The 22,406-nt window shown below is 35.3% G+C and overlaps 1 protein-coding gene and 1 non-coding gene across 3 annotated transcripts in view; both read right to left on the reverse strand.

Moving 5' to 3' along the window:
• Window positions 1–201: 201 nt before the first annotated feature.
• Window positions 202–307, reverse strand: LOC131163193 (small nucleolar RNA R71). Its single transcript, XR_009138970.1, has one exon. It is a non-coding gene; the product is annotated as a small nucleolar RNA R71 (small nucleolar RNA).
• Window positions 308–20,107: 19,800 nt separating this feature from the next.
• Window positions 20,108–22,406, reverse strand: part of LOC131162106 (vacuolar protein sorting-associated protein 45 homolog) — a 29,655-nt gene continuing 27,356 nt past the window's right edge. Inside the window, exons 12-13 of one of the 2 annotated variants that reach the window (XM_058118268.1) lie at window positions 20,938–21,069; window positions 20,108–20,745 (exon numbers count right to left, since the gene is read on the reverse strand). In XM_058118268.1, the coding sequence (XP_057974251.1) occupies window positions 20,685–20,745; window positions 20,938–21,069 (193 nt within the window). In that variant the 3' untranslated portion in view covers window positions 20,108–20,684. The remainder of the gene's footprint in view (window positions 20,746–20,937; window positions 21,070–22,406) is intronic. The other variant, XM_058118269.1, reaches the window with a different exon arrangement.

The following is a 22,406-nucleotide window of genomic DNA, read 5'->3' on the forward strand; positions in this document are numbered from 1 at the left end:
TCTAGATGAATTTCTTGAAATTTGTTCCACGATCTATATACCTAAATTTGGTGATGATGTCCTCCATCTAAGGCTATTTCTATTCTCAGAATGACAAAACCAAATATTAGTTGAATTCCTTAGAGTCGAACTCGGTGACCACCTGGCCCACCATGCAACACGAATTCCTGAAAAAGTACTTCCCCATTGGGAAGACTAACCAACGTAAGAAGGAAATCACTAGTTGCTCATAGATAGATGGTGAACATTTTTTCGAGACCTTGGAACTCTTTAGGGACCTTTTGCATTAATGCCCTCACCATCAAGTCCCTCTGTGGCAATTAGTTCAAACCTTCTATAAGGGGTTAGCTAAGTGCGATAGAGTAATGGTCGATGCATCTTGTGCAAGTACTTTCCTCACAAAGCATGAAAATAAATCTTGGACTCTCTTTGATACCCTTGCCGAAAATTCTCAGCAATATATTGTTCTTGCTCGTAAACCTTCCTAACCTTCTTCTTCCCATCGTAAGGGAGTCTATGAGTTAGCTACCGACCATGACCTTGCACCCACCCTGCACACCATTGTGAAGAAACTAGATCAATTTTTATCCTTGGGACAACCACCTCAACCAATGGCATGTGCAGAGGTGTGTGCTATCTGCTCTGATACCTCTCACACCTACTATAATTGTTGCCCATACGCCTCCCACACCTGAGTTTGTGTAAAAGGAAGTTAAAGCCACCCATAATTGGTACGACATGCCATCCAATGATCCATATTACATAAGTACAATCTTGATTGGAGTAAACATCCTAACTTCTCTTGGAGGCCACAAACTCCGAGTTTTTCAACTCAAAGACCTCAGCAATCACCCAATGCTCCACCTCCTCGTCCATGTCAAAATTCAAATCCTCAAAATTCTCCAATTTCTTCCCCGTGACAATCATCTTATCAACAACCATCTCCTCCTCAACCTTAACATATCTTTAAGACCCTTGCTAAAAATTCTCAACAATATATTGTTGTTGCTCGTAGACCTTCCCAACGTTCTTCTTCCCATCCTAAGGGAGTCTATGAGTTAGCTACTGACCATGACCATGCATCCACCCTGTACACCATTGTGAAGAAACTATATCAATTTTTATCCTTGGGACAACCACCTTAACCGGTGGTGTGTGCAGAGGTGTGTGCTATCTACTCTGATCTCTCTCACACCTGCTATAATTGCCCTCATGCGCCTCCCACACCTGAGTTTGTGCAGAAAGAAGTTAAAGCCACCTATAATTGGTACAACATGTCATCCAATGAACCATATTACAATAAGTACAATCCTGAGTAGAGTAAACATCCTAACTTCTCTTAGAGATCACAAACTCTGGGTTTTTCAACTCAAAGACCTCAGCAATCACCCAATGCTCCACCTCCTCGCCTATTTCAAAATTAAAATCCTAAAAATTCTCCAATTTCTTCCCCGTGACAATCATTTTATCAACAACCATCTCCTCCTCAGCCTCAACATATCTTTGAGACTCTTGCCGAAAATTCTCAACAACATATTGTTGATGCTTGTAGACCTTCCCAACCTTCTTCTTCCCATCCTAAGGGAGTCTATGAGTTAGCTGCCGACCATGACCTTGCACCCACCCTACACACCATTGTGAAGAAATTAGATCAATTATCCTTGGGACAACCACCTCAACTGATGGCGTGTGCAGAGGTGTGTGCTATCTGCTCTGATCCCTCTCACACCTACTATAATTGCTGCCATGCGCCTCCCACACCTGAGTTTGTGCAGAAGGAAGTTAAAGCCACCCATAATTGGTACGACATGCCATCCAATAATTCATATTACAATAAGTAACAATCCTGAGTGGAGTAAACATCCTAACTTCTTTTGAATGCCACAAACTTCAGGTTTTTCTGCTCAAAAATCTCAGCAATCACCCACTCCATCAACATAAAAACAAGAACAAGGATTATTGGAAAGATTAAATTACTTAGCTTGATTCATAGCTCAACTAACAGCTACATGTGAGCTCTTCAAACTTTAAGAAAGACAATTCTTACATTTGGAGCAAAGAATGCTAATAATATTTTGATAAAAATAGATAACATCTAAAGAATCCACTAATGTTGATGTCACCAATACATGGAAAGCCATTGATTCTGTTGTTTTTTGTGTAATCCCAAGGGGGGTGAATTGGAGAGATGTACCTACAGTCCATCTAAACAATTATAAATACCACAGATATATGAATGAGCAGATACTTTAAACAACTAGAACAGTTCCAATATTTCCCAAACTCTCACAAATTAGTATTTAAAAGCAAATGAAGTAATATCAATAAGAATGTATAAACATGCACAAACAGAAATGTAAAATTATAAGGAAAGAAAAACATACAGATTTTGCAAGGTTCGGCACACCGGCCTACATCCTCGCCCCAAGCAAACCTGCTTAAGGATTTCACTAAATGCTCACTTAACCAGGCAGAGCAACGTCATTACAAGTACTCCTTACAAGGGCGGAGTCTCCTTAGCTCATTTACCGGGTGAAGCAAAACTGGTTACAAACAGCTCCTTACAGATTAAAGCACCTCCTAGCTTAATTACTGGGCTGAGCCAAACCAATACAAAGATATCAAATTTGTGCACAAATATAAATGCTTCTACAAAAGTTGAAATGTACAATATGAAGATCAATGCACTCTTGTATGATGAGAGTTAATGCTCAATAGACTATTTGAAGTTTGTCTCTCAAAAAGAATATGTTGACCTTATAGGTCACACTTGGTTTTGATAATGACAAATACTCTAGTATTTGATTGCTATCAAGTGTATGTGCATGTTTTTATTAGCAGATGAAGAAATGGCACTTGAAGAAAACCATGAAGACCCTGAAGACTACTTTCATGTTGTAATTCATTTTAATTCAATGAGGGTCTGTGATAGTAATTAGGAGAAAAGGTCTGTAATAATTATCTGCATATCATGCATACAGGATATATGGTAAGCTCAATAAGACCTTAGTGAGACCTTAGGTCCCAACACTTACGCACAAACAAGTCCTCATTATCATTCACAATCAAGGGATCAAAGTTGAAATAAATTGGACTTAAATTGAAAATCCTATGAGAGGTTGGGTGACCGAACCCCTAGTGTTCAAAATACATCTAGTGCCCAAACCGCTGGAAAGTCAACGGGTTGACCTAGTTTTGGGCGATCGAACTAGAAATAAGTGTATCGTCTACAGGCGACCGAACCCTTAAAAGGAAACTCGTCACCAACTCGGGTCACCAAAGGTTTTAGTTCAAAATAGACCTCGGGCGACCGAACACTTGAGTTCGGTTAACCGAACTTAGCTTCGGGCACTCGAACCGCAGACAAAAACATTATGACTTTAGTTCAGCCAACCGAGCTTGAACTCGGGCACCCGAACCTTAAAAAATGGTTTTTTTAGTTGAGTCTATTCGAGCGACTTTCGAAACCTTTCGGGTTACTTAATATTTTACCGTGGTTAAAAGGGTTAAACAGGGTTAATTTTTCTAAATTGATTTAAAACAAATCTAATAATGCCCTACATGTCCTAAACAATCATAATTTGGTCTTGGTCTATATATATGAGTTCATTTGTAAGGATTGGGAATAAGATTAGAAAAATCATTAGCAAAAATCCTCTCTATTTCAAATTCCTATTTTTCCCAAATACTCTCATTTCTTTATTCCCTTGATACATCTTAGCATTGTGAAAGTTCCTTTGATTGTGCTAGTGCTTATTAGATATTTCTAATACTCACATTGCTTTGATTGATTATTGATATTGATTTTAAAGAGTTTAGTTAAGTTTATCCCATAGATTTGAATATTATAAATCTTGTGTTGGGATAAACTCATAAGCTTAAGGATTCTTGCATTGTCATTGCAATATTCCTAGAGTTATATTTTGTTGTGCAAATAATTTTCACAAGCTACAATATTTTCAAACTACTCTTGTGCTTATTTCATTGAAGGAAAATATTTTGAGTTAGTTTGAATATTTGATTAGCATCTTTGAAACCTTGATTCGTTATTGAGATTTGATATAACTTGTTTCAAAGATATAGCTTGATTAGAACACTCTTGAGCATTCTTGTGATCACATCTTGTTGAGTGTTGCTTGCACAAAAATACACATCACTGAGCTTACATAACTTATACTGTTGATGTGCATGTGATTGATTACATTTGGTACATATCTGCTTTACTGAGAAGCATAATCACTATACCGATTATATTGTGAAAATACTGTTATATTCCAGGTATGGCTTGAGGGGGCCATAATCCAGCCCGATAAGGATTGTTTGTAAAGGTTGAGGTTGGCCCTATACTAATTGAACTAATTGTTTAAGTGTCGCTCCACCCGTTAAGTAAGCTTATAGTTGTAATCCTTGTACTTGTTAACCAAGGCGGGGACGTAGGCAGTTTTCCAAACCTCGATAACATTTTTGGGTGTCATCTTTATTTACAGCTTTCTTGTGCATGCTTGGTTAATCTAATTGTGCAATTTAATATCCGCTTTATATTTAAATTGATTTAATTTATTTGCACTAGACTGACCTTAGGGTTGTGTAATACTGCTTTTAAGGGATTGACCTAGGGCATTAATTTTGAAAATACCAATTCAGCCCCTCTTATCTTGGGATTACGATAAAACTAACAATTGGTATCAGAGCCACGTAGTATAGACTTAATAGTTAATTTGCAAAATATCTAGGATGGCTCATAGCACCGTGACCCCTTTCCCTAAGGGACCCTCTTCCACACAACCTCCTGTTTTCAATGGTGTTAATTACACTTTCTGGAAACAGAGGATGCGCATCTACCTTCAAAATATAGATTGGAAAGTGTGGAGGATTGTTTTTAAGGGAAATTATGTTCCTATGAAAATAGAGGGTGAGACTAGAGTTCCTAAAACTGAGGAAGAATATAATGATGATGATATGAAAGCTGTTAGTTTAAGTGCCACTGCTATGAATAATTTGTATTGTGGTCTTGATGTGAATAAGTTTAATAGAGTAATGGCATGTGCTACTGCAAAAGAAATCTGAGATAAATTAGAAGTCACATATAAAGGCACTAGGGATGTAAAAGATAGTAGGATAGATATGCTAACTAGTAAAAATGAGACTTTTAGGATGAATGTAGGTGAGTCCATTCAAAGTATGTACACTAGATTCACACACATTATAAACTCACTGCATGCATTAGGTAAGACCTATACTACATATGAGATGATTAGGAAAATCCTTAGAGGCTTGCCCCCTATTTAGGAAGCTAAGGCTACGACCATTTCTGAGGGTAGAGACCTTAAGGCCATGACATTAAATGAATTGATAAGTTCACTGATCACCTATGAACTAGCTATAAATGAGAGATTTAATGAACATAAGAAGGTGAAGAAGATGACTACATTGAAAACTTCCATTAATATGGCCATGCTAACTAGAAAATTTAGAAAATTCTTCAGGAAGAATAGAAAGTCATACAAAAGATATAGGGAGTCTGCATCTGATAAAGGAGAGTCGAGTAAAAGAAAGGAAAAGTCAAATGCTCCTACGTGCTATAAATGCAACAAAGTTGGACATATCAAACCAGATTGTCCACTATTGAAAAAATGATGCTAGGAAAAAGAAGAAAGTGATGAAAGCAGACACTTCATGGGATAAACTAAGTAGTAGTGACTTAGACTTAGATCCTAGCGACTCAGAGGTTACTAATATATGCTTGATGGCACATGATGATGAGGTATCATCTTCTTGCTCTTTATCTTCATATTATTCTTCCAATGATTGTGAATCTGATAGCATGCCTACTTTTATAGAATTGCAATTTGAATATATTTGTGTGTCTAAAGTGTTGAATAAAATGACCAAGAAAAATGATGTTTTGAAAAAGAAATGCAAAAATTGGTCAAAATTATTTGAAATGGCAAAAAATTCTCACGCTTTGATTCTTAAAGAAAAGGATGTGAAAATTGATGAGTTTGAAAGAAAATTGGAGGATAGCTCCAAAATTGTTTTTAAATTCACCGAGTGCCAACGCAATTTTGAAAAACTACTTGGAGCCCAAAGAAATTATCTTAGTAAAGAGGGTCTTGGTTTTAATGGCGTTGAGAATATTAAATGACCTAATCTTTACTTGGGACATTTTACACGTGAATCAAAATCTCAAATCCCACCTAAACATCCTAAGTGTAGAATGAAATGTTTTAAATGGAAACAAATCGGTCACATTTAATTTGATTGCCCACTTAAAAATAGATGTGTAAAAATTAGAAAGGTGTGGGTAGTTAAGGGTGATCCAGTCACTAACCCCCGTAGACCCAACAGAATTTGGGGACTAGTATCAGTTACTTAGTCTATCTTGCAGGTATGTTTGAGATCGTCCTCCTCCAAGGACAGGTGGTACTTGGATAGCGGGTGCTCATGGCACATGACCGCCAATAAGGCAAAATTCGCTTCAATCACTCCCAAGGATGGAGGGTACGTGACGTTTGGTGAGAATGCAAAGGGATGCATCCTCAACATAGGTAAAGTCGGTAAGGATCCTTCCCTAGTTATTGATAATGTTCTAGTAGTTGATGGCTTGAAGCATAATTTGTTGAACATTTGTCAATTGTGTGATAAAGGATATAAAGTTTCATTTGAAAATGATAAATGCATAGTTGAAAGCAAATCAGATCATAAAATTCTTTTCACTGTAGATTGCCATGAAAAAGTATATACTACTACTATTGATAATTTAGTTTCACAACAAGTAACTTGTTTTTCTGCAATTAATGAAACTAGTTGGTTATGACATAGGCGTTTAGGACACGCTAGCATGGACTTATTGTCAAAACTAGTAAGAAAAGATTTAGTAAAAGTCTTACCTAAAACACCATTTGTGAAAGATAAAATATGTGATACATGACAAATGGGTAAGCAAACAAAATCTAACTTTAAGAAAAAGAAATTTATATCTACCACTAGACCACTTGAAATGCTTCACTTGGATTTGTTTCGTCCTAATTCTATGCAAATTCTTGGTGAAAAATCATATGCTTTTGTCATTGTTGATGACTATTCTAGGTTCACATGGGTATTGTTTCTGTCACACAAAAATGAATCATGTGAACAGTTTACTAAATTTTGCAGGAGAATTCAAAATAAAAAAGGCTATAAGATAACTCACATAAGAAGTGATAGAGGCACTAAATTTAAAAATGAAGACAGAATATTATTGTGGCCTAGAGGGTATATCACACAACTTCTGCACTTAGGACCCCTCAATAAAATGGCGTGATAGAAAGAAAGAATAGATCTTTACAAGAAATGGGTAGGACCATGTTGAATGAGCATAAGCTACCTAAATATTTTTGAGCTGAAGCCATAAATACTACATGTTATGTCATGAATAGAGTGTTGCTTAGACATTCACTAAATAAAACCCCTTATGAATTGTAGAACAACCATAGACCTAATATTTCCTATTTTCATGTTTTTGGTTGTAAATGCTTTGTGTTTAGGGATAATGAGCATCTAGGAAAATTTGACTCTAAAACTGATGAAGGCATTTTCTCAGGTTATTCTCTTAATAGTAAAGCATATAGAGTTTTCAATAAAAGAGCCTTAATTGTCATTGAATCTATTCATGTTTTATTTGATGAATCAAATCTGTTTTCTAAGAAAAATGATGAAGATGACATTAGAAAATGCTTAGACAAGCTATCTATTGAAAACAATGCAAGTGAGAATTCAGAAATTAATGGTAAATCATCTGAAGATAATAACAATGAGAATGGAGTTTAGGAGTTGCCTAGAGATTGAAAATTTATTAGGAACCATCCTATAGATCAAATTATAGGTGAACCTTCCCGTGGTGTAACTATAAGATCCTCCTTGAAAAATCTAGTGAGTCATTCTGCTTTCTTGTCTAGAGAAGAACCTAAAAATATTAAAGAAGCAATAGAGGATGAGTCTTGGGTGATGTCCATGCAAGACAAACTTAATCAATTTGAAAGAAGCAAAGTGTGGACCCTAGTTCCTAGGCCTAATGATCATACAGTTATTGGAACTAAATGGATATATAGAAATAAGAAAGATGAGACTGGGGTAGTAACTAGAAATAAGGCTAGACTAGTTGCCCAAGGTTATAATCAGGAGGAGGGGATAGATTTTGATGAAACATATGCTCCTGTTGCTAGGATGGAAGTCATTCGTATGCTACTTGCTTATGCCGCTTTTAAAAATTTTAAATTATTCCAAATGGATGTTAAAAGCGCGTTTCTTAATGGCTATATTAATGAAGAAGTGTATGTAGAACAACCACCTGATTTTGAAAATTATAAATGTCCAGATCATGTATATCGGTTGTCTAAAGCCTTGTATGGATTGAAGCAAGCTCCAAGAGCTTGGTATGAGAAGCTTAGTGGGTTTCTACCATAAAATGGGTTTACCCATGACAAGATTGACACTACACTCTTCATCAAATCCAAAAATGATAGTATGCTTCTAGTTCAAATTTATGTTGATGATATCATTTTTGGAGCAACCAATAATTAGTTGTGTAATGAGTTTGCCATATGCATGCAAAGTGAATTTGAAATAAGCATGATGGGTGAACTTAGTTTCTTTTTAGGGCTACAAATTAAACAAACTAAATATGGAACTTTCATATCCCAATCTAAATATGTCAGGGACTTGCTAAAGAAATTTAATATGGAAGATAGTAAAATTCTTGGTACTCCTATGAGTTCTTTCATCAAACTTGATAAAGATGAGTAAGAAATCCCTGTAGATGTGAAATTGTATCATGGCATGATTAGGAGTCTTCTATATCTTACAACTAGTAGGTCTGATATTATTTTTAGTGTGTGCATGTGTGCTAGGTTTCAGGCCGCTCCTAAGGAATCTCATCTATTGACAATAAAACAATCTTTAGGTATCTAGTTGGAACCCTAGAGTTAGGATTATGGTATCCTGTGCATATGACCTTTGAGATTGTTAGTTATACTAATGTTGACTTTGCCGGTAGTAAGGTTGATAGGAAGAGTACTAACGGTACTTGTCACTATTTAGGACAATCTCTCGTTTTTTGGTTCTCCAAGAAAAAACTCAGTTGTCTTATCCACAGCCGAAGCAAAATATATTGCGATTGGAAGTTATTGTGCTCAAACTCTTTATATGAAACAACAACTTATGAATTTTGGGTTGCACTACAATACAGTACCGATTAAATGTGATAATACTAGTGCAATCAACATTTCAAAGAATCCTATCTTACATTCACGAACTAAACACATTGAGATTAGACATCATTTCCTTCGTGATCATGTGCCGAAAGGTGATGTGGCACTTAAGTTTGTATGCACAAATGAACAATGGGCTGACATTTTCACTAAACTACTTCCAGAAGATATATTCATACAAATTAGGCGTGAACTAGGTCTCTTGTATAGTAGAGATGCTTCCTAGATATTTCATAGTTTGCTTAAACTTAGGGGGAGCTTTCTAATAATTTCAAAGTCTAACAATTAATCTTTCATTGGCTTGGACTTTATGAAATTGGTTATGTTCTGCAATGCATAATTCTCATATCTATTGCATGATAATGATTCTATTTATGTTTTATGTCTTGATCATACTGGAACTGTTTGAGTTGAGTAGTTGTGGATAACCTGTTAGATCTTAAAACTCAAAACAAGTCATTTTTATATAGGAATGTTTGTGAAATGTCTTATTTTCAAACGGCATGTTGCCGAAATTTTTTAAAAAACTTCCCAAACTTCTCGGGTGCTAATGGTTTATTAATTTCATAGCCCTTTTTGTTGTTGCCAAAAGGGGGAAATGCGTAAGAGGGCAAAAATTGGGTTGCACTTAAACTTAAAAGAAAAATTATTTGCATTGATAAATTTTTACAGTACGCATATTGTTAGGAGGAGCCTTCTAAGGCTATACCCATTTTTTGCATAGTGTATTTGTCATCATCAAAAGGGGGGAGAATGTTGACCTTATAGGTCACAACCGGTTTTGATAATGACAAATACTCTAGTATTTGATGGCTATCAAGTGTATGTGCAAGTGTTTATTAGCAAATCAAGAAATGACACTTAAAACAAAGCATGAAAACCCTGAAGACTACTTTCATGTTGTAATTCATTTTAATTCAATGAGGGTCTGTAATAGCAATTAGGAGAAAAGGTCTATAATAATTATTTGCATATCATGCATATAGGATATATGGTAAGCTCAATGAGACCTTAGGTCCCAACACTTATGCACAAACAAGTCCCCATTATCATTCACAATCAGGAGATCAAAATTAAAATAAATTGGACTTAAATTGAAAATCCTATAAGAGATCGGGCGATCGAACCCCTAGTGTTAAAAACACCTCGGATGCCTGAATCGCTGGAAAGTCGATGGGTTGACCTAGTTTCAAGCGATCAAACCAGAAATGAGCGTATCGTCTATGGGTGATCAAACCCTTAAAAGAGAACTTTTCACCAACTCGGGCCATCGAAGGTTTTACTTCAAAATAGGCCCCGGGCGACCAAACACGTGAGTTCAATTAACCGAACTTAGCTTCGGGCACCTGAACTGCGGACAAAAACATTCTAACTTTTGTTCAGACAACCGAGCTTGAACTCGGGCACCCGAACCTTAAAAAATTGTTTTTTTTAGCTGAGTCTATTCGGGCAACCGAACCATAGTTCAACCACCTGAAACCTTTCAGGTTACTTAATATTTTACCAAGGTTATAAGGGTTAAACGAGGTTAATTTTTCTAAATTGATTTAAAACAAATCTAATAATGCCCTACGTCCTAAACGGTCATAATTTGGCCTTGGTTTATATATATGAGTTCATTTGTAAGGATTAGGAATAAGATTAGAAAAATCATTAGCAAAAATCCTCTCTATTTCAAAATCCTATTTTGCCCAAATACTCTCATTTCTTCATTCCCTTGATACATCTTAGTATTGTGAGTATTCCTTTGATTGTGCTAGTGCTTAGTAGATATTGCTAATACTCCCATTGCTTTGATTGATTATTGATATTGATTTTAGGGAGTTTAGTTAAGTTTATCCCACTTATTTGAATATTATAAATTTTGTGTTGGCATAAACTCATAAGCTTAAGGATTCTTGCATTGTCATTGCAATATTCCTAGAGCTATATTTTGTTGTGCAAATATCTTTCACAAGTTATAATATTTTTAAACTACTCTTGTGCTTATTTCATTGAAGGAAAATATTTTGAGTTAGTTTGAATATTTGATTAGCATCCTTGAAACCTTGATTCATTATTGAAATTTGATATAACTTGTTTCAAAGATATAACATGATTAGAACACTCTTGAACATTCTTGTGATCACATCTTGTTGAGTGTTGCTTGCACAAAAATACACATCACTGAGCTTACATAACTTATACTGTTGATGTGCATGTGATTAATTACATAAGAAGCATAATCAATGTACCGATATTATTGTGAAAATGTTGTTGTATTATAGGCATGGCCTGAGGTGGGCGGTAATCCAGCCTAGTAAGGATTGTTTGTAAAGGTTGAGGCTAGTCCTGTGCTAATTGATCTCGTTGTTTAAGTGTCGCTCTATCCGCTAAGTGAGCTTATAGTGGTAATCCTTGTGCTTGTTAGCCAAGGTAGGGACATAGGCAGTTTGCCAAATCTCGATAACATTTCTAGGTGTCATCTTTATTTATAGATTTCTTGTGCATGCTTGGTTAATCTAATTGTGCAATTTAATTTTCACTATATATTTAAATTGATTTAATTTATCTGCACTAGATTGACCTTAGGGTTGTGTAATACTGCTGTTAGGGGATTAACCTAGGGCATTAATTTGAAAAATACAATTTCACCCCCCTCTTGGGATTAAGGTAAAGCTAACAGAATATATATGAAATAATGTGAGAGATGATAATGTAAATGACCTTTGATTCAAATATGCAAAATTCACTAAGTGTAATTCGAGGATCTAAAAACTCAAATAATATCTCCAAAAATGTTAGTCAAAAATAAAGTGTAGGAGATGCTGGATATTAGCTCACAAAAAAAAAAAATTCGATAAGCACAAAATGAGCTTTTGAGCGTTGCAATGAATATGCACAAAGATTCATAGGCTATGAGGAGTTTTCCCAAAAAAAAATTTATCAGTAAGAAATAATATGGGAAAATCTCAAAGCAAACTCTCAAGAATGATTTTCAAAACAAATGGATGAGTGAGAGTATAAGTGTAACGCCCCGGAACTGCCACGTGGGGCCCAGAGTATTATGAGACCAACACTTGTCTCTCATACTATTCACACAGCAGAAATAATAAAATAACCTCAACAAAATATACTAGAGTTCTAATTCTACACATGTGAATCCATAATAATTACAACCACATCCTTCATATTACAGAAACCTGAATAAAATATATAAAACATAAAAACTAAAACATAATCATTCGAGTACCACTCACAAAACTACCCCGCCCTAGAGCTATCTAAACTCGATCACCTGGATAACCTGAAAAGTTTATAACATCGACGAGGTGAGACACCTCTCAATAAGGAAGAAATAGTTTATAATAGTGTGTGGTTGAAGTGTTTTTTATATATAATTAAAATATTCATCCAAAGGCATTCCCGATCCACAAGCAGCCCAAAATATCATGCTCATAATCACAACATGGTCAACGTCTTTGTCATCCAATCACATGCTCACAATCATAAATATTTTACCGATAATTCCCGAGAATAGGGAAGTCTACCCGCCCATACAAGTAGATTCCCTCTGCCCTAGTGCTAACACCAGGGTACTCACATTTCTTAGTAAGCCCTCGAGTTATGTATCCAAGTAAAGTCACTGAGAATAGGGAAGGTCACCCGCCCATACAAGTGGTTTCTCTCTACTCTAGTATCCACAAATAATTACCAGAGTACTCGCCTTTCTTAGCAAGCTCTCAGATGGTGTAATCTACTCTACCATAAATACTTAATTAATTAAAGTCACACACAACCAACCATATTCGTTTTACAGAACTACACACATATACGCATATCACAATCAATCCACACAAGATAATCATACCATATTCAATCATACCCACACATGGTCTACATCCACATATCATGTGATCATCCATACAAGACTGTAACACACACATCATATATGTCCACACAAGATTAGTCCACACAGGACTAACCAACCACACAGTATATATGTCCACACAAGATTGGTCCACACAGGACTAATCAAACCACATAGGATAAAAAAAAACACTCCGTTCATGGTAAATAGGTAAACAATCTCCTCATACCACTATCAATGTTTACCTCCCAATATAAACGTCCATATAACGACCTCCTCATTCCACTGCCAACGTTATACGATGGTTATATCAGGTACGATATAACGACCTCCTCATACCACTGCCAACACTATATCGTAATTTACATGAACCACAACACAAATCATTAACTAACCTGGCCAATCAATCACGTCCACGAAATTACCACAGTATACACAATCATCTAATATTTTCAACCAAACAAAGTTCACAACCTAACCCAGTATATTCAACCAGGCAAGAATTACAGCCAAATAATATTCGCAATCTCAATGATTCACCATTCCACAAAGCTCACAATCATTTAATTTACAAGAATGGTTTCAACCACACAATTTTTTCCAATATAATATATATATATATATATATATATATATATAATTAATATTTGCAATACCAGCATGTTTTAGAAAAATTATACCTGGCTATGTAAAAATTATACCCCAAAATTAGTCGTTTAAAATTATTAAAAAGCTAAAATAAAATATTTCCCCTTACCTGCTCCTCAGAATTCGGCCTAAAATCAACAAAAGGAGACCCTATAATCCAAAAATTCCAAATTCCTCAAATCTTAGTAAAACACCCTTATAATACTTTCTAGGCTCCAAATACCTCAAAATAATAATAATATCTTAAATTATTTCACTTACCTTGGTTTCGGGATGTTTCTCAAACTTCTCAAATTGAAGATCCACTCCACCTATATTGCAGAGAATCTTGCCAAGAGTCTCGTGGTAGCTTCCGATTATCGAATCGAACTAAATCTAACCCGGAATTGAAGAGAAAAGGTAATAGGGCCTAAATTCTAGTGAGAGAAAGGATACATGCAACAGATTTCGCACTAAAATGGAAGAATTTTCTATTTGTAAGTAGGGATTCGTCGACGAGACACGTGGACTCGTCGACGAGTCCTAGTACACAGTTCCGTGACGAAACAGCAAACTCGTCAATGAATTTCAGTCATATGAAAACCTAATTTCGGTAATATCTCGTCGACAAGACATGTGCCTTAAATAGACATGTGTCTGAATATGCTAAGATAATTGTATGCTTGTTGATTTTTATGAATTATACTTATCCTGATATAGCATATGCAACTTTAAACTGTGAAGATATAACCAAAATCCTAACCAAGACCATGGAAGTGCATGTAAAAGATTATTAAGATATCTTAGAGGTACCATGGATTTTGGTATCGTATGTAGCGAATTTCCCACTATATTATAGGGTTACATCAATGCTAATTGGATCTCTTTTTCAGATGAAATAAAATTCCACTTGTGGTTATGTCTGTACTCTATAAGGGGGTGTTATGTCTTGTAAATCATCCAAACAAATTGTCATAACTCGCTAAACCATGGAGTCTAAGTTTATTACCTTTGAGATGGTAGGAATTGAAGCTAATTGGCTAAGAAACCTTTTGGAAAATTTCCTTTTATGGATGAAACCAATTCCATCAGTGTCTATGCACTTTGATTGCCAAGCTACAATGGCTCATGTAAAGAATAATAAATATATATATTGTAAAGTAGCATATGAGTGAGGGAGAAATATCCCTAGATTATGTGAGGACAAAGATGAACTTAGCAAATACTTTGACTAAACCACTAAGTAGAAAACTAGTGTGTGACACATTAATGGGAATGGGGCTTATGCCTATAACCGAAGGTCAAAGATGATGATAACCTAACCTATGTGATTGTAGATCTTATGAAGTAGGTTCATACAGGTAATAACAAGTCATCAGTTGACCAAGTATACACTATCATTGAATTTTTTAATGCCAATTAGTATGGTGAGATAGTTTAAAACTGGGATGTGCGAAGTTAAGCTCTTGCTCTTAATGAATTACATAACCCTTATTGGCGGTGTGCTTAATTGCAGTACATACTTGATGCTTTCACATATATGAGTGGGAGTGGCTCATATGTAATCTTTGGCAGGATTGCTAGAGCATGAAATCTAAGCAAGTCGTATGGTCTATTTGCACCAATTCGAGTTGAGAAACTAAGTTTAAAAGCGTAATGCGAACAGTAAACTTGTTTGAATTAAAATAGGTATTATGGTTCATATTCTTAATGTTTCGCCATACTTTCATAGGTCAAAAATTATCTTCCTAGTTTTGGTTCATAGCCCAAAAGTCACCAGATACAATACATTACATTATAATTGGTTAACCCAAATATTAAACTCCTTTGAAATAAAGGAGGATTGTCATTATTCAGTGTAAAAAAAAAAAAGATATTTCAAAACAAATATAGACAACAAAATCATCGGTTCCCTAACTTCCCTATTTATTTTAGAAATTGGAATTGCCACTTTCTTTTTTGTTTTGAAAAGGTAAAATAAGGGAAAACCATTTTTGATAGGAGATTAGGTTCAGGAGTACTTTTGTGAAGGTAATTCCCTAAATTCATTTTTGTTGGAATTTAAAGAACTAGGACCCTATAGCACTCATTGTACAAATGATTACTATACCTATCTTGTGTGTGTGTCCCTCTTCTAAAAGTAATTTTTTTTGAAAAATTATTAAAACATATAAAATATCAAAAAATCAAGTTGCAGGATCAGTGGTCGACCGCCTACAAAGGCTAGTCATTTGCCCCTTATAAAATTTCTTCTCTTTGATTTTTTTTTTTTTTTTCTAAAATCTTCCAACCCTTAACCCCTTTTAAAAAGCCTTCATAGGATTCATATAAAGGAGTTTAAAATCCTATTATTTGTTGTCAATTCAAAACGAACATACAATCCTATAAAAATTGGATAATAAAGAAGAAGAGAAAGAAAGACTTTTTGGTTTTTTGTTTGGTATGACTAGAGGAATCAAGCCATCTATAATTCCTAAAAAAATTTAATTTCAATTTAAAAATATTTTTTTTTTTGGTTATTGAATGAAAACTCATGAATTTTAAAAGATTTGGTTTCTTTGATTGGAAAATCATAGAACTCAACTTGAAAACATTGATTTTACTTTTTAGAAATAGGCTTTTTAATCCATTCAATAACCACATCATGAATGGTTAACTAAAAAGTTAAATTTTCTAAGAGGGATGCCTTGGTTTCATTTTAAGGAAATCCATTAAACTAGCTTGAAAAAATGTGGATTTTTTTTGTGGGAGAGCCAAAACTGCCTTCAAATTCTATTTGAAAAAGATTTGAAGAACATCCAAAAGTCACATCATGGATTTATGACTCCAAAAATATTTAAACTTTTTTTGTAAAAATTTGAAAGTTTTGTGAAAACTTCACTTGAAAACATTTCTTAATAAAAACTTTGTTTTTTTTACGAGAAAACTATGAAAACCTCTAGTAAAATAGCATTCATATTCAACCAAATGTACTCTACTGAGTGTAAAGACACATAAACACTTCAAACCTCGGAAAAAATCAAAATAAAGTGATAAAAAATTGCACTCTCGAGATTTGGAGGTTGACCACTTGCAAGGGGGGGGATCAATTGCCTGGTAGTTCAACAACTACTTTTACAAAAAAAAAAAAAATCAAGGAGCAGTCAACCACCTGAGTAAAATATGCAATTTTTTACCTTTGAACGTGCTTTTTTTCTATGCAATTAAGATAAAAACATGTCCTACTACTTATAACATGCATTAATGTCCTGAATTAATGGAGAAATCATAAAACATTTAACATTAAATTTTGAAACATCAACATGTCTCAACATACAAAAACTCATAAAACAAGTAGAAATGAATATAGTAGAGGGTTAGATACTGGCTTTATTAAAAAAACAATCTCTCTTCCAAAAGATCCTTTTATGGACCTTTAATAGAAGGGAAAGAAAAACTATTTTGAATTTGAATTTTCAAATTTCAAATCCAAAATTAACTACCATTAACCATGGACCAACAACTATCAATGTCGTTGTTTGACATGTGGCATCATTAGGAAACATGGCATACTCAAAATTGCAACCAATCACAAGAGGATAACACAAAATTTTGAACTTTTCTGGGGCAGCCAACCATTTGAATGGGTCAGTTGACCGCCTATTAGTGGCGCCAAGCAATAGAGGTGGAGGGAAAAAGGTCGATCGACCGTACAAAAGTGGTCGATTGACCACATAGTGTAAGTTTACTTTCTCTTAATTTTTCTATGAATTTTGATATCCTTAATCGAACTCTCTTAATTAATTATAGGTTTTAAGTAGTAGAGAGATTTGACTTGGTGGGCTTAAACTATAGTCCAATAAAGGTGGCCTAACCCCCTTAACCCTTCCTTAGCTAGCTCAAGTGTCATCCATGACAAATAGCATTTTCTTATTATTTTTCTTTCAAGCTAAGTTTCGTTATACTGTTAAATGGCTCAAATTGTCTCTCTCCTATCAATTCGAAACCTTATACACAATCACAACTCTTCCTCATTGAACACTTGCCTCACTCCTAAGTAATAAAATACAACCATTTTCAACCAACCCCAACCCCCCCCCCCCCCCCCCCCCGCCCCACCCCCCCCAATGTAGGAAATTCTTTTGGCCATCATTTCTCACTAGAGACCTTCTTTGTCAAACTCAAGGCTTTTCTCTCTAAAATTGTCGTCGTCACTACATCATCCTCTGCCCACTTGACACTTATGCTCCTACTGATTGCCTGGTTCTCCTCTCTTGAAAACCTCCATTATGTCCCATTACTTATATGCAACACTACCCATCCGCATCCAAGAACCCGCATTTACTTTTGACAATTCCACTAGGAAGGAGTGATTGCATAGGGTAATGCCTCAAGAAAGTAACCAGGCAACCTTCCAAAAAGCTTCCCACCCTTAAATCCTCAGTTAGAAAGGAGAAACATGATAGATTTGGGTGTTCGGACACACTTCTCACCCTATCCTCGGCTAAACATGCTAGAGATGTTCTCCTATTCTAATAGAAAGGTGAACAAAACTCTATAACATGATATTGAAGCTTGAAAGTGCCCGTAACTGAAATATGTTAACTAAAACCTTGGAAGAGATAGAGGATCCTTAATTAATTACTTTCAATTTCTCTTTTGCTCATTATTTGACTAAATTATTAAAATCTTAGTTAATTTTTGGCTAAATTGATTATGGACAAAATAGGGAAACATTATTTACATTTTTTAGGTGAAAAAAATTTGTGATGCCCAAAAACTAGGAGAAATGATTAGAGATTTTAATAGAATGTAAATAACTACGGAACTCTTTTTTTTATGTACGCTGATATTGGTAGTTAGATAACTCTTGCTTATATGGTAAAAAATAATTGTCAAATATTTATTTTGTGCATGCAATTACTATTGGTACAAGTGCAGCAAATGATTCAAAATTTTGCGATGATTTTAAAAGTATTTTGCTTTATGGTTCTATGCCTTTTTACTAAAGCAAAATGTCAACCACAATTATCAACAAACATGTCATTTCTATGAACTTCAATGTTCCCATAATTAGGTTAGCGCTATTATGTAAAAATTGAATTAATTGACCAAACCGATCGAATTTAGTTAAATCATCTTCATTAAAAAAAAAAAATTAATTCAGTCAATTCAATATGAATTTTGTAAATTTGGGTTATTTAGTTTTCAATTGGGTAAAGGCCATTATATATTCAATTAACCAAATAAAACACTTAAAATCTTAACTTCTGACATACATGTATACAAGTACCTATACATACAAACATGAATTAAGCTATATTCCCTAATCCCCAGCTCCCCTCCTTGGTCCAGTACCAAGAATCCACTGAATGGATTCCATACAAGTGCCAGCATGAATCCACGCGTTACTCCTATACGGGCGAGGACAATTTCTAGCGTGCAAAGTCCAGCCAGAAGGTATTCTGCATGGACGTCGCGGTTCTTGCCCGGTGCACCTTCCTCGCCATCGCACTTGTCTGCCACTGCCATCGTTCATCGTGCTTCCACAACGAATGTTCGGAAAATTAGCAATAAAGTATTTGGGAGGAATTATAGCTCCAGTTTAGTTCGGCTAAAGTTGATTAATTAATTTAACCAAATTTTATCAGTTAATCATTCTATACAACCCATAATTCAGTTCAGTTCCATGACAAGTCAACCAATCAGATATGTTTAATTAACCAACTTAACCATATCACCCAAATGCTAAGACATACCCATAACCCGAAAAAAAAAAAAAAAAAAAAAAAAAACATGCATCCATGTTCAAACAAAAAACCTAAGATAATATTTGAAAACATGAATTTCAAATCTTGGATTTAGATTTGAGTGTATTTGCATTAATTTTAATACAATTATCTCTACTACAATCTTATCTAAATCCAATAAAATCCCAAATCTAAGGTTTCTCCAAACATGAGGCAAGGACTTTTCTACATATGATTAATTTACAAAAGGCACGATTACTTGGACTGTCAAACGGGGGGAAGCATGATTGAAGGATATGGGATTTTTTATACGCTTATAATTCTTCCCTTCACGAGAACAATTCGACTATGGCATGGAAAGCACAGACAGAGAGACTAACAAGAAATTTGGGAAAGTTTTAATTTCACTAATCACCCTTAAGTTTACTAAGAAAACACAATATCCCCTTCACAATTCACATATAGAGAATAACATCAACCTCTTCTCACATTTAAATACAATACAATAGTTATACCATATCATTACTCAATTCCACAGCAACATGCTACAGATAAGAAGTAGAGGTACTAATGCCAAAAAATTTAGCACCGCTCATGGATGATTTTCAGCAACGCTTGTGCCAACCAATACAGAACTAGCCTCATAAAAGATATACGTGAAACAATAAAATGCATTGTTCCGGAAAGAAATACCGACATTTACCGGTGTCCGTTTTTCACTAAATTTGTAATCAATTTAAACGTTAGCTCCCAAAAAATACAGCACATCAACTGACTGATATTTTTATAAGCAATGATTAAACAAACAGAAGAATTACAAGTGTCATACCGGTTGGTGTCAATGGACAATGGTAAGGCTGTGTTTTTTTAAACAAATCTCAAGCTTGGTTAGTAAATTTTACCCTTCCATTTCTCAGTGCGCTTTGTATTTTACTTACTTTTTTGGAGAGGGGGTCCTAATTACGGAGGTCTGACCCTCCAGGATGAACTTGATGGGCTTTAGGTCCTTGTGAAGAAATATTACAGCTTTACACCTGTGTGGATCCATGTATACAAAAACTCAAGCTGGTGATTAGCCAGGCTGATCACAATGATCCATCATCAGCCTGCTGTCGCACTTTAAGATACTAGGATGGCATGACAAGTCACCAAGACAGAATAACCCATATATGTAAACCCACAAACGTCTGACAGGACGCAGCAAGTAACCAAACTGGCAGCATTTGAACTTCAGACTACACTGGAGCTGGAACGAGCTACTCTCTGAGCATCTTCCAGGTCTTTTAGAAACCTGCATTGCCCACCAATCAAAATTTTAGGCAGGGGGGATATCAAAATAATTAGCCTAAGCTATGTTGCTTCAATTGTCTAAAGAAGCAACTTTCGTTTAATGTGTCATGTAAAAGTTGAACATTAAACTGTTCAGCTATCTAGGCCGCCGAGGCATCCCTGAATCAAAATGTAACGAGGACTAACATCATACCTCTCAGAATTGAGAACCACAGAACCACCAAGAATAAAGCGAACTCCAGAATTAGTACTATTTTGCAGAGCAACAATACGTGACTCTTCATATGTGGTCCCACCAACGATGAAAATTACGACGTCCTGCGGTCTGATTAAATATGAACTATGACTTATTCCTCAGTAAAATATTTTCTTACACACGCCTTCACATGCTGTTATAAAGTCCCTTTTTTTAATAAAAAGCACAGTAAAATATTTTCTTACACACGCCTTCACATGCTGTTATGAAGTCCCTTTTATGAAGTCCATTATAAGCATTATCTTAACATATCTTACAAATTGTCTTTGTTTAAAGGTCTTGACAATAAAAGAAAAAATCGAGCCCAGGTAGAAAGTATAGCAGCATGAGAGAGAGAGAGAGAGAGAGAGAGAGAGAGAGAGAGAGAGGTCATCTTTCAGGCCAGGGGGTTGATATAAAAATTCAGCGCAAGAGCAAGCGTACACAGCAAACAGCTAGCACACACAGCCATGAGGAGCTGCAGGCCCTATGTAAATGTCAGCTACTTCTAGAAAAAAGAAAAAACAGAGAAACTAGTCTCCCTCCAGCTAAGTTGCAGTGCCACCTCAAGCAAGTTCGGGTAAGCAACCAAATCAAGCTTTTGTTTCATAGACCAAGCACCTCAACATGACCAAAACCATATGTAAACAGGTACATTGGGTAACAGCTGCACCATGCTTGTACAGAGCTTTTTGAGCTGTATTTGCTGCACCATGCCCTTGCTCATGAGAGGTCCAAAGTCAGCGCTGCTAACCACATGCAGCACCTCAATTAATGATTTTCTTCCACCTTAGGAAGGTAAACCAGCCCAATAAATCATGATCTTAAAAATCAGCTGTTACCACATGCCATTACATGGTGTTACTTGTTTATATCTGAACTATCCAAAACAATTATTGGATGAGATCTTGGGGCTTGATTCACATCCGTATCATCTGAGAGAGTTAGGCATGGCAAAATGGGTTCACGAGTTGGGTTCGGGCGGGTCATAGACGGCTTGGGGTTTAAAAGGGTTCAAGTACAGGTTGACCTGTTTATAAACGGGTCGCAACTATGTAAACCCTAACCCGCCCTTTCAATAAACAGACAGGTCACGGGTTACCCATTTAAAAAATATAATATATTTATTTTAAACTTTTTAAAACATTACATACAAAATGACTTAAAAAATATATATAAAAAAAAACTCCATTTTATTTATTAATATCTAAATAAAAACAACATAAAATGTAACAGAACTGGTGAACTACAGATATCCACCGACTAGGCGAGAGATGTGTTCGGCCAAATTGGGATAAAAAGGGTTCTAGGTTCAATTCCAGCAAACCCCTCAACTGATTTGACCCAACAAGAGTGTTGAGACCCAACAACTCAATCGAATTTTTGTTGTAACCAATGATTCTAAAGCTGGGTTCTTGAAAAGCAAT

This window comes from Malania oleifera, chromosome 8, assembly GCF_029873635.1.
Source record: "Malania oleifera isolate guangnan ecotype guangnan chromosome 8, ASM2987363v1, whole genome shotgun sequence".
Classification (NCBI taxonomy): Eukaryota; Viridiplantae; Streptophyta; class Magnoliopsida; order Santalales; family Ximeniaceae; genus Malania; species Malania oleifera.